The following is a 12,181-nucleotide window of genomic DNA, read 5'->3' as shown; positions in this document are numbered from 1 at the left end:
GGGGCCTAGTGGGGGGGCTCCGCCCCCTCCCCAGGAGGCGAGCTCACCCCGCGACCTTTATCCCGCGCGTTGCGGTCAAGATGGCGCTGGTGGCTTCTGTGCGAGTCCCGGCGCGCGTTCTGCTCCGCGCAGGTGCGAAACCCTGGGTGGGCAGGGATCGGGCCGGGGCCGGGGCCAGGACCGGGAGCTAACGGGCTCCCCCACGCTGCCTTCGCAGGGGCCCGGCTCCCGGGCGCGGCCCTCGAGCGGACGGAGCGGGCGGCCGGCGGCGGAGACGGCGCGCGGCGCTTCGGGAGCCAGCGGGTGCTGGTGGAGCCGGACGCGGGCGCAGGTGAGCGGGCGGCGCCGAGGGAGGGCGGGCGTGGGGTCAGGACCCGCGGGGGTCCGCGCTCGCGGGGCGCTGTCGGAGAACCACGTCTGTCGACGCTCGGTTTGTGTTTAGAACCCAAGTTTCGGAACAGAACCTTGCCGCTCTACCTGGGTTCGTTCGTCATGAGATAAAAGTTTCTGTTTTTAAAGTTGGCGGAGGCCGGGCGCGGTGGCTCACGCCTGTAATCCTAGCACTTTAAGAGGCTGAGGCGGGCGGATCACCTGAGGTCAGGAGTTCGAGATCAGCCTGGCCAACATGATGAAACCCTATCTGTACTAAAAAATACAAAAGAAAAAAATTAGCTGGGCGTGGTGGTGCGTGCCTATGCCTGGGAGGCTGAGGCAGAAAAATCGCTGGAATCTGGGAGGTGGAGGCTGCAGTGAGCCGAGATTGTGCCACTGCACTCCGGCTTGGGCCACAGAGCAAGATTCCGTCTCAAAATAAAGAAAGAAATAAAAATAAAGTTGGCGGGGATATGAGCTGTTATCTAAGTTATTCAATTGGAGGTGGAAAAGAATTGGAATCTTTTGGAATAAAATTATGTTTGTTAACACTCGCATGTGGCACAGAACCTCGTACCTACCCGCCCGTCAGAACCCTTGGTAAAACCCACTGGAAAGGACAGAAAAAGTACTTTTGGAAGAGAAGCCTGTGCGCTCCCTCCAGACAGGAGGCGGAGCTGAGGGCACCGAGAGGGCACGCCTAGGCGCCAGCAGTTCTGCTTCCAGGACATGCTGACCTGGAGCTCCCGGTGCAGCAGTCCCTGCTGTGGCTCCTGAGAGGAGGCCCTCCCCCTCCGAAAGTAAGTCACAGCCCCTGCCCTCCCCAACCCCCCAGACTCAGGGCTGTGCCCAAGTTTGCACAGCTTCAGGACTCCAGGCTCCTGGTGCCTCTGAACTTGGTTCCGTCCTCTCTGTCTGGGCTGAGGGAGCTGCCTGGGCTCTCTCTACAAACTGAGAGGGACAAATTAAGACCAACTTCAAACTGACTTTTTTTTTTTTTTTTGGAGATGTAGTCTTGCTCTCCAGTCGCCAGACTGGAGTGCAGTGGCGCAATCTCGGCTCACTGCAACCTGTGCCTCCTGGGTTCAAGCGATTCTCCCTCCTCAGCCTCCCAAACAGCTGGGATTACAGGGACCCACCACTACGCCCACTAATTTTTGTAAAAACTGAGTTTCTGAAGGGATCATTTCTGTAGCATATTTGAATATATCTCAACAAAATGCAAAAAAAAAATTATTTTTTTTTTTTTTTGAGACAGAGGCTCCCTCTGTCGCCCAGGCTGGCGTGCAATGGCACGGTTCCGGCTCACTGCGATCTCAGTCAGGCCAGACTTTCCGACTCCAAACTCTACTTTGTCTTTTTTTTTTTTTTTTTTTTCTTTGAGATGGAGTCTTGCTCTGTCGCCAGGCTGGAGTGCAGTGGCACGATCTCCGCTCACTGCAAGCTCCGCCTCCCGGGTTCACACCATTCTTCTACCTCAGCTGCCCAAGTAGCTGGGACTACAGGTGCCCGCCACCAGGCCCGGCTAATTTTTTTTTTTTTTTTTTGGTATTTTTAGTGGAGACGGGGTTTCACCATGTTAGCCAGGATGGTCTTGATCTCCTGACCTCGTGATCCACCCGCCTCGGCCTCCCAAAGTGCTGGGATTACAGGCGTGAGCCACCGCGCCCGGCTTACGTTGTCTTTTTATATGGTAAAGTGGGGAGGCACTTGGGTAAAAAAATGGTCATTGTACCAACACTTTTCCTTTTTTACCGGAGGTAATGTGTGTGTCTGTACATAAAAATCTTTAAAATATACCTCACATTTACCATTCTAGCCGTTTTGCAGTGTACAACCCAGTGGCCGTAAGTGTATTCACAGTGTGTAGTCCACACTACCCATTCCAATACCTTAAGATACATGTTTTTGAGTCCGGGCCCGGTGGCTCCCACCTGTAATCCCAGCACTTTGGGAGGCCAAGGTGCGCGGATCACGAGGTCAGGAGATCGAGACCATTCTGGCTAACACGGTGAAACCCCATCTCTACTAAAAAATACAAAAAAAAATTAACTGGGTATGGTGGCGGGCGCCTGTAGTCCCAGCTACTTGGGAGGCTGAGGCAGGAGAATGGTGTGAACCCCGGAGGTGGAGTTTGCAGTGAGCTGAGATCGCGCCACTGCACTCCAGCCTGGGCAACAGAGCAAGAATCTGTCTCAAAAATAAATTAATTAATTAAATAAAATAAATAAATAAATAAATAGGAATGACAACCACATGGATGAACCTTGAACACATGATACTAAGTGGACAAAGCCGACAACAAAGCCCGGCGGTATCCCAGTGATATGGAATATGGCCGCAGCAGGAAAACCGCAGACACAGAACGCAGATTGGCGGCTTCCAGGGGCTGGGGGTGGGATGGGGAGCAACTGCTCATGGGGACAAGGATTCCTTTTGGGACAATGAAAAGGTTCTGGAACTAGGCAGCGGTGATAGTTGCACAACACAGTCAGTATACTGAATTGTGTAAGTGCCTGACTTGTTTACTTAAAAATAGCTAATTTAGGCTGAGCACAGTGGCTCATACCTATAATCCCATCATTTTGGGAGGCTGAGGCGGGAGGATCACCTGAGGTCAGAAGTTCATGACCAGCCTGGCCAACCTGGTGAAACCCCGTCTCTACTAAAAATGCAAAAATTAGCCAGGCATGGTGGTGTGTCCTGTAATCCCAGCTTCTCAGGAGGCTGAGGCAGAAGAATGGCTTGAACCCAGGAGGCAGAGGTTGCAGTGAGCCGAGATAGCGCTGCTGCACTCCAGCCTGGGCAACAGAGCGAGACTCTTGTCTCAAAAAAAAATAAAGATAGAAAAATGGTTAATTTGGCTGGGCATGGTGGCTCACACCTGTAATCCCAGCACTTTGGGAGGCCGAGGCGAGGTGTTCACGAAGTCAAGAGATCGAGACCATCCTGGCCAACCAACATGGTGAAACCCCATCTCTTCTAAAAATACAAAAATTAGCTGGGCATAGTGGCGCATACCTGTAGTACCAGCTACTCAGGAGGCTGAGGCAGGAGAATCGCTTGAACCCGGGAGGTGGATGTTGCAGTGAGCTGAGATTGCACCACTGCACTCCAGCCTAGGCGACAGAGCAAGACAGTCTCAAAAAAATAATACAGAGGTTGGGCGTGGTGGCCCACACCTGTAATCCCAGCGCTATGGGAGGCGAGGCGGGCGGATCACAAGGTCAGAGGATTGAGACTATCCTGGCTAACATGGTGAAACCTTATCTCTACTAAAAATACAAAAAAATAGCCAGGCATGGTGGCAGGTACCTGTAGTCCCAGCTACACGGGAGGCTGAGGCAGGAGAATCGCTTGAACCCGGGAGGCGGAGCTTGCGGTGAGCCAAGATCGTGCCACTGCACTCCAGCCTGGGCGACAGAGCGAGACTCTGTCTCAGAAAAAAATGATAGAGAGAGAATGGTTAATTTAAAAAGCATGCAGTTTATATAGAATAAATGAAATTGTTAATTTATGTTATATCGATCTTACTTCAATGTAAAAAACCAAGGGCTCACTCCTGTAATCTAGCACTTTGGGAGCCTGAGGCAGAAGGACCACTTAAGCTCAGGAGTTCAAGACCAGCCTGGGCAACAAAATAAGACCTCGTCTGTACTAAAAAATAAAAAAAATTAACTGGGTGTGGTGGCGCTTGCCTATAATCCCAGCTACTCAGCAGGCTGAGTTGGGAGGATCACTGGAGCCCAGGAGGTCAAAGCTGCAGTAAGCAGAGATCACACCCCTGCACTCCTAGGTGATAGAGTGAGACCCTGTCTCAAAAATAATAATAATTAAAAAATAACCCCCAGGCCGGGCGCTGTGGCTTTCGCCTGTAATCCTGGCACTTTGGGAGGCCGAGGCGAGCGGATCACCTGAGGTTGGGAGTTCAAGACCAGCCTGACCAGCATGGAGAAAACCCCGTCCCTACTAAAAATACAAAATTAGCTGGATGTACCGGCACGCACCTGTAATCCTAGCTACTCGGGAGGCTGAGGCAGTCGAATCGCTTGAACCCAAGAGGCAGAGGTTGCGGTGAGCCGAGATCGCTCCATTGCACTTGAACCTGGGCAACAAGAGCAAAACTCCGTCTCAAAAAAATAAATAAAAATAGGACCAGGCGCGGGTACTCACACCTGTAATCCCAGCACTTTGGGAGGCCAAGGCGGGCAGATCACGAGGTCAGGAGATCGAGACCATCCTGGCTAACACGGTGAAACCCCGTCTCTACTTAAAAGAAAAAACTTATCCGGGCGTGGTGGTGGGCACCTGTAGTCCCAGCTACTCAGGAGGCTAAGGCAGGAGAATGGTGTGAACCCAGGAGGCAGAGCTTGCAGTGAGCCAAGATCGTGCCACTGCACTCCAGCCTGGGTGACAGAGCGAGACTCTGTCTCTAAATAAGTAAATTAATAAATAAAACCCCCAAAATGCACAGCTACCATGGCTTAGTTGAGGGTGCAGGCTGGTCAGGCTGCTTTTCCAGTGCCAGGTGTGAGCTTTCTCTTCTCATTCTTTAAATTAGGGGTCGCTGTGATGAAATTCAAGAACCCCCCAGTGAACAGCCTGAGCCTGGAGTTTCTGACGGAGCTGGTCATCAGCCTGGAGAAGCTGGAGAATGACAAGAGCTTCCGCGGTGTCATTCTGACCTCGGTAGGTGCCAGTTCAGCTCCCTACCCCAGCCCGAGTTCTTAGCCCGAGTTCTCTGATGTGAGCCCAGGCCTGTTGCACATGGAAGAGGCGGAGCCTGCCAACGTGTGGCGCAGGCCAGCCGGCAGCCCCACCACCCTGGACTCCAGGCGCCTTCACGGGAGGCTTCCAGGAGCGCCGTCTGGGTGTGCCCCAGCAGGGACCCAAACTGCCATGGGCCTCAAGCAGATCATTCCCAAAGGTGAAGGTGGACCAGTCTCGGAGACAGCCTTCCCAGGAGACGCCCTTCCCGGGAGACAGCCTTCCCTGTCCGGGCCGTCGTCCAGGTGGACACTGGGGAGAGCTGTGGGCAGCGAGTGAGGGAGAGCCATGCATCTATGGGGTCACCTTGGACCCTAAGCACACCTGGTGGTGGGTTCCTGGAGTGCTCCCCACTAGGATCACTTGGGTGCCCTGAGCCAGTCCTGCGAACAATACCCATGCTCTCTGATCCTCCGCGGGCCAGTCTTCAGGGCGAGTTCTCGAGGGTGAACCTCTTTGGTCTGAGTTCTTGTGCAGGGGACTCTTAAGTGTTGCCTGAGTGCTGGCGAACGCTAGGCGTGGCATCTGTGGGAACGGTGTCATTACCAACGTCGCGGAGGGGCAGTAAGCAGTGTCAGGCCCAGGAGGATGGGACCCCTGAGGGGAAGCGGGCCATGGCTGAGGTGAGGGGAGTGAGGGGTCCTCGGAGGCTGGCATGGCTTTACAGGGCCTGGCCTAGAACTCCTGACCTCAAGTGATCCGCCCACCTCGGCCTCCCAAAGTGCTGGCCACGTCCAGCCTTATATATTTATTGAGACAGAATCTCCCTCTCTTGCCCAGGCTGGAGTACAGTGACGTGATCTTGGCTTACTACAACCTCCGCCTCCTGGGTTCAAGCGATTCTTGAATCTTGAAAATCTTCAAAATTTTTGGGAGAGACAGTGCCTTTATTGCCCACGTTGGTCTTGAACTCCTGGGCTCAAGCACTCCTCCCACCTCGGCTCCCCAATGTGCTAGGATTACAGGTGCAAGCCATTGCACCTGGTTAATTTTTTTGCTTAATTTTTACTTTTTTGTACAGGCGGGGTCTTGCTATGTTGCCCAGGCTGGTCTTGAACTCCTGGCCTCAAGGAGTCCTCCAATCTTGGCCTCCCAAAGCTCTGGGATTACAGGCATGAGCCACCACGCCAGGCCTGGGTCTTGAGTAACGGAAGTAGAACGCGTTTTGTAGAAACAAAGGACCGGCCTACCCATTCTGTGCGGCACCAGCTCACATCTGTTTGGGAACAGCAGAGCTGCGTTGCACACCCGCACCGTTCCTGGCTTTTTCACATCACCTGAGGATGTGGAGGCCATCCCATCTGTCCCAGCCACCTCCTCCTCACACACATTAGGTGGCTGTCGCCCTCCTTCCTGCAGACAGGGTAGGGTAAACATCCACCCAGCTCTGCTTGTGTGAGTCAGGGTGAGCTGGGTTCAGCTGCAGGAACAAGTTCATCCACAGCCTTGGGGGATCCGGCCCTCGGGAGGAAAACGTGCCGTGTCGTGCAGAGGGGAAGGTACCCTTGTCATTTGCTCAGGGGGCTGTGACCATGCAGGGTCCCCAGGGTGGGTTCTCCACTCCTCCCCGAGCCCACCTCCCTGGCCGGCAGCCCTGACTGGGAGTCTGAGGCTCCTGTGCTGGCGCCCGCTACTCTAGCCGCGGGAGGGTCCCTTCCACCTGTGCTCACCCCTCGCCCTTCCTTGGTAGCTGCTGAGAAACCCACACATTCCAGATCATTCTCCCACCCTAGCACTTCCTGGTCCACACGGGGGTCCCTGACTTGCTTGGCCCTTTGCAGGTAAATGATTCAGAACGTGCAACTCCTCTGGACTCTCAGGAGTCTTCACCACACCTCTGGGTTCCTCTGCCCGAGCCGGGCGTGCAGAGCCAGAGGGCCGGCGCACTTATGTCCCTGGGAGGTGCCTGGCCCTGCCTGTCCTCTCCTATCCAGTTTGAAGCGGGAAAGGGAAGAATGTTCTGGGAAGTACAGGGAAGCCAGGTCCAGGAGAAGCCTTGGCCGAGTGCCTGGAGCGCCTAGTCCTGGCTCCGTGGGGCAGCACCCACACCCTGAGCGTGACCTGACCCTGCTGTGCGTCGGGCACCTGGGCTCCCCAGCCCTCCTGCTGTGATGCCATCTGGGAGGTGGACTCTGATGGGCATGTGGCCCTGGCTCCCCCTGCAGGACCGCCCGGGTGTCTTCTCGGCCGGCCTGGACCTGACGGAGATGTGTGGGAGGAGCCCCACCCACTATGCGGAGTACTGGAAGGCCGTTCAGGAGCTGTGGCTGCGGTTGTACCAGTCCAACCTGGTGCTGGTCTCCGCCATCAACGTGAGTGTCCCCACTCCCAGGTGGCCTCGCTGGCTGTTCTGGGCCAGCGCCGGGGGGTGGGACAGACACTGTCCTGCCCTTGGAATCTCTCACAGGGGAAGGGGACGGTTGGAGAGGCCCTGAGATGTGCACAGGTGAGCGCCATCGCAGACCACGGGGCGTGTTGAAAAAGGTGGACCCAGAAAAGAGCCAGTGGGTAGGGACCAGGGCCTGGGGTTGATGCCAGCCTGGGTGGAGGCTGTGTGGGTGAGTGGGTGATCGGACCCACATTTTGGAAACATCACTCCATCCCTTCTGGGGGAAGGCCAGGGAAGCCGAGAACAACACGGGGGCTTAACCTCAGGAACCAGGGTGTCCTGCGGGGTGGCTGTGACAAGCCGGGTGTGGGCCGGAGCCTGGTGGAGGGGAGGGCTGGTGTGAGAGGAAGCCTCAAGGGTGCATGGCCATGCAGACAGGATGGGTCCTGCGCGGGGCAGTGGGTACCTGCAGTGACCACAAGGTGAGTGTGGGGTTCCCAGGACATCCTGGTTGCACTAGCTGCTGGGGTGGTATCGGGGCCCCCTTGGGGCATGACAGTTGTGACTAAATGCTTGTGTGGCATTTTAGCATTGAGTAAAAGCTCTGAGAGGACAAGCGACTTGCTCCCCTGACTGAATGGTTTTTAAAAGCGATTTATCTGTTGCCGAAGAACTAACGACCCTCTGCTGAGGACGAGCCTCAGACCCTCCTTGCCGAGCGCTAAGGGGCCAGTTCCTTCCCCATCCGTTTCCCAGTGCACACCCAGCCCAGCCCAGACCATTGTGGGTGTTGAACCCTGCGGGGGTCGGGGTGCGCCGAGGGCACAGGCCCTCCTTCCTTGGACCTGGCCCTCTGGAATGTGGTTGGGACCAGCAGCACCTAAGAGCCCTGTCCGGCCTCTCCCTGCAGGGAGCCTGCCCCGCCGGAGGCTGCCTGGTGGCCCTGACCTGTGACTACCGCATCCTGGCGGACAACCCCAGGTACTGCGTAGGACTCAATGAGACCCAGCTGGGCATCATCGCCCCTTTCTGGTAAGGCCCTGGGCTGCAGCCATGCTCCATGCTTGTTGTGGAGGGAACAGACCCGCCTGGGGCCACATGGTGAGTGGGTGTCCGCGTTTCCAGGTTCAAAGACACCCTGGAGAACACCATCGGGCACCGGGCGGCGGAGCGTGCCCTGCAGCTGGGGCTGCTCTTCCCGCCGGCGGAGGCCCTGCAGGTGGGCATAGTGGACCAGGTGGTCCCGGAGGAGCAGGTGCAGAGCACTGCGCTGTCAGCGATAGCCCAGTGGATGGCCATTCCAGGTGAGGCACAGGGCATGGCGGGCGCCCGATGATGCTGGGGAGACCAGAAGGTTCTCCGCCCAAAGGTTTTCTGTGGACATCGTGACTTCGGGAGACTGTTGATAATCACAGCCATGTGGGTGTCAGGAGGCTGCTGTAACAACGCAGCACAGACCGGGTGGCCCAGACCGCAGAAGCTCATCTCACGGTGCTGGAGACCAGAGGTGCAAAATCAAAGTGTGGGCAGGGCTGCACTTCCTCCCTGCGTTCCAGGGAGGCTCCTTCCTGCCCCGCCCACTTCTGCTGGCTCCAGGCCTCCCTGGGCTTGTGGGCGCCTCGCTGTAATCTCTGCCTCCATCCTTACGCAGCTTTCTCCCCTGTGTTTCTATGGGTCTCAGGTCTCTCTCTCCCTTCTCAGGACACCTGCCATGTGATTTAGGACCTACCCTAAATCCAAGATGATCCCAACTTAATTACATCTGCAGAGACTCTTTCCAAATAAGGTCACACTTCCAAGTTCCAGAGCAGTGGTTAGGGCTTGGACCTATCTTTTGGGGCACACTTTTCAACCTACTACAAAGACAATTGTCCACTTCATAGAAAAAGAGCTGGTCATATCAGCGATGGTATAGACCAGGGCCCAGCAAATTCTGTCTCTAAAGGGCCAGGTGGCTTGTGGGCTCTGTAGGTAAGACCTTTGTAGCAGAAAGCAGCCACAGAGGAGACGTAAACTGACAGGTATAGCTGTGTTCCGGCAAAGCTTTATGGACACTGGGCCAGGTGCGGTGGCTCACGCCTGTAATCTCAGCACTTTGGGAGGCTGAGGCAGGCAGATCACTTGAGATCAGGAGTTCAAGACCAGCCTGGCCAACATGGTGAAACCCCATCTCTACTAAAAATACAGAAATGGGCCAGGCGTGGTGGCTCACACCTGTAATCCCAACATTTTAAGAGGCCAAGGCGGGCGGATCACGAGGTCAGGAGATCAAGACCATCCTGGCTAACACGGCGAAACCCTGTCTCTACTAAAAATACAAAAATTAGCCAGGTGTGGTGGCGGGTGCCTGTAGTCCCAGCTACTCGAGAGGCTGAGGCAGGAGGATGGTGTGAACCCGGGAGGCGGAGCTTGCAGTGAGCCGAGATCGCACCACTGTACTCTAGCCTGGGCGACAGAGAGCGAGACTCTGTCTCAAACAAAAAAAAAAAATGAGCCGGGCGTGGTGGCACGTGCCTGTAATTCCAGCTACTCGGGAGGTTGAGGCAGGAGAATCGCTTGAACTTGGGAGGCAGAGGTTGCAGTGAGCCAAGATCATGCCACTGTACCCCAGCCTGGGTGACAGAGCAAGACTCTGTCTCAAAAACAAAAAAATTTTATGGACATTGAAATTTGAGTTTCACATAATTTTCACATGTCACAAAATACTAACCTTCTTTTGATTTTCAACTATCAAAAATGTAAAAACCAGCCTGGCACAGTGGCTGAAGCCTGTAATCCCAGCACTTTGAGAGGCCAAGGTGGGCGGATCACCTGAGGTCAGGAGTTTTAGACCAGCCTGGCCAACATGGCAAAACCCCGTCTCTACTAAAAATACAAAAATTAGCCGGGTGTGGGGGCAGGTACCTGTAATCCCAGCTATTCGGGAAGGCTGAGGCCGGAGAATCACTTGAACCTGGGAGGCGGAGGTTGCAGTGAGCCAAGATCATGCTACTGCACTCCAGCCAGGACGACGGAGTGAGACTCCTCTCAAAAAAAGTAAAAACTATTCATAGCTTCAGGGCCTTGAGAAGCCAGATTTGCCAACCCTGATACAAACGGCTGAAGGCTGTGCTGCCATTTCCCGTGCTGTAAGACAGTATTTAATATAGTGCCATGGAAATTTTTTTATTTTTATTTTATTTATTTTTTTTTTTTGAGATGGAGTCTCCCTCTGTTGCTCAGGCTGGAGTGCAGTGGTGCGATCTCAGCTCACTGCAACCTCCACCTCCTGGGTTCGTGCCATTCTCCTGCCTCAGCCTCCTGCGTCGTGGAAATATTCTTCATAATATAGTTGAGTGAAAATAACACGTTAAGTGGCTGGGCGCGGTGGCTCACACCTGCAATCCCGGCACTTTGGGAGGCCAAGGAGGGTGGATCACCTGAGGTCAGGAGTTCGAGATCAGCCTGACCAACATGGTGAAACCCCTTCTCTACTAAAAATACAAAAATTAGCTGGGCATGGTAATGCTCCTGTAATCCCAGCTACTCAGGAGGCTGAGGCAGGAGAAGTGCTTGAACTTGGGAGGCAGAGGTTGCAGTGAGCCATGGTCACGCCACTGTAGTCCAGCCTGGGTGGCAGAGACAGACTCCATCTCAAAAATAAATAAATAAATAATACAAAATTAGCCAGGAGGTGTGGTGCACGCCTGTAGTCCCAGCTACTCAGGAGGCTGAGGTGAGAGGATCACCTGAGCCCAGGAATCCAAGGCTGCAGTGAGTCGTGATCACACTAATGCACTCCAGTATGGGCGACAGAGAATATCCTGTCTCTTTAAAAACAAAACAAAACAAAAAAAACTAGGGCCGGGCGTGGTGGCTCATGCCTGTAATCCCAGCACTTGGGGAGGCCGAGATGGGCAGATCACCTGAGGTCAGGATTTCGGGACCAGCCTGGCCAACATGAGGAAATCCCATCTCTACTAAAAATACAAAATTAGCTGGGTGTGGTAGCACACGCTTGTAATCCCAGCTACTCAAGAGGCTGAGGCAGGAGAATCACTTGAACTCAGGAGGCGGAGGTTGCAGTGAGCCAAGATCCCACCATTGCACTCCAGCCTGGGCAACAGAGCAAGACTCCATCTCAAAAAAAAAATAAAAAATAAGTTGGGAATCACCCCACTGCCCCTGAAAGTGGGATTTCAGTGGCACGTCCCATTCTCTTTAGACCATGCTCGACAGCTGACCAAGGCCATGATGCGAAAGGCCACGGCCAGCCGCCTGATCACGCAGCGCGATGCGGACGTGCAGAACTTTGTCAGCTTCATCTCCAAAGACTCCATCCAGAAGTCCCTGCAGATGTACTTAGAGAGGCTCAAAGAAAAGAAAGGCTAACGATTGGGCTGCCGAACAGCCACACATGCCCCTGTGGGTCCCAGGGAGGTCTTAAACAAGGTATTTTTCAACTTACAAGTACTGCCAGCGTTTCATTTTGCTGATGTTACGTGGAAGTTCCTGTTCCTCATAGCCCAGTGGCCCAAGGCCCAGCCACACACAAACACACATGGGTGCCTGTGCCCGTCAGGCAAGGGGAGTTGGAGGGCAGCCTTTTGACTTGGGATTGTGACTGGCAGGGGATGCCATTCTGGACCTGGTGAGGTTGCCACGGAGTGTCTCTGTTCCCAAGCCAGAATCGTAAATCAAGTCCCTGGTCATCCATTCTGGCCTTTGGACTGC

At 54.7% G+C, this 12,181-nt stretch overlaps 1 protein-coding gene across 1 annotated transcript; it reads left to right on the top strand.

Moving 5' to 3' along the window:
- Window positions 1-26: 26 nt before the first annotated feature.
- On the top strand, window positions 27-11,917 carry ECI1 (enoyl-CoA delta isomerase 1). Its single transcript, XM_004056994.5, has 7 exons — window positions 27-132; window positions 218-331; window positions 4,934-5,061; window positions 7,305-7,451; window positions 8,379-8,500; window positions 8,594-8,772; window positions 11,673-11,917. The coding sequence occupies exons 1-7, from the start codon at window positions 81-83 to the stop codon at window positions 11,837-11,839; spliced, it is 909 nt and encodes a 302-aa protein (XP_004057042.1). The 5' UTR covers window positions 27-80; the 3' UTR covers window positions 11,840-11,917.
- Window positions 11,918-12,181: the final 264 nt, after the last annotated feature.

Source organism: Gorilla gorilla, chromosome 18 (genome assembly GCF_029281585.2).
Source record: "Gorilla gorilla gorilla isolate KB3781 chromosome 18, NHGRI_mGorGor1-v2.1_pri, whole genome shotgun sequence".
Classification (NCBI taxonomy): domain Eukaryota; kingdom Metazoa; phylum Chordata; class Mammalia; order Primates; family Hominidae; genus Gorilla; species Gorilla gorilla.
This window is presented reverse-complemented; position numbering and strand designations above follow the sequence as displayed.

Coding starts and splice junctions, on each gene's coding strand:
- ECI1 (XM_004056994.5), top strand. CDS start 81: ATGGCGCTGGTGGCTTCTGTGCGAGTCCCGGCGCGCGTTCTGCTCCGC. Junction 133..217: donor GCGCGTTCTGCTCCGCGCAG/GTGCGAAACCCT, acceptor CTGCCTTCGCAG/GGGCCCGGCTCCCGGGCGCG. Junction 8,773..11,672: donor CCAGTGGATGGCCATTCCAG/GTGAGGCACAGG, acceptor CATTCTCTTTAG/ACCATGCTCGACAGCTGACC.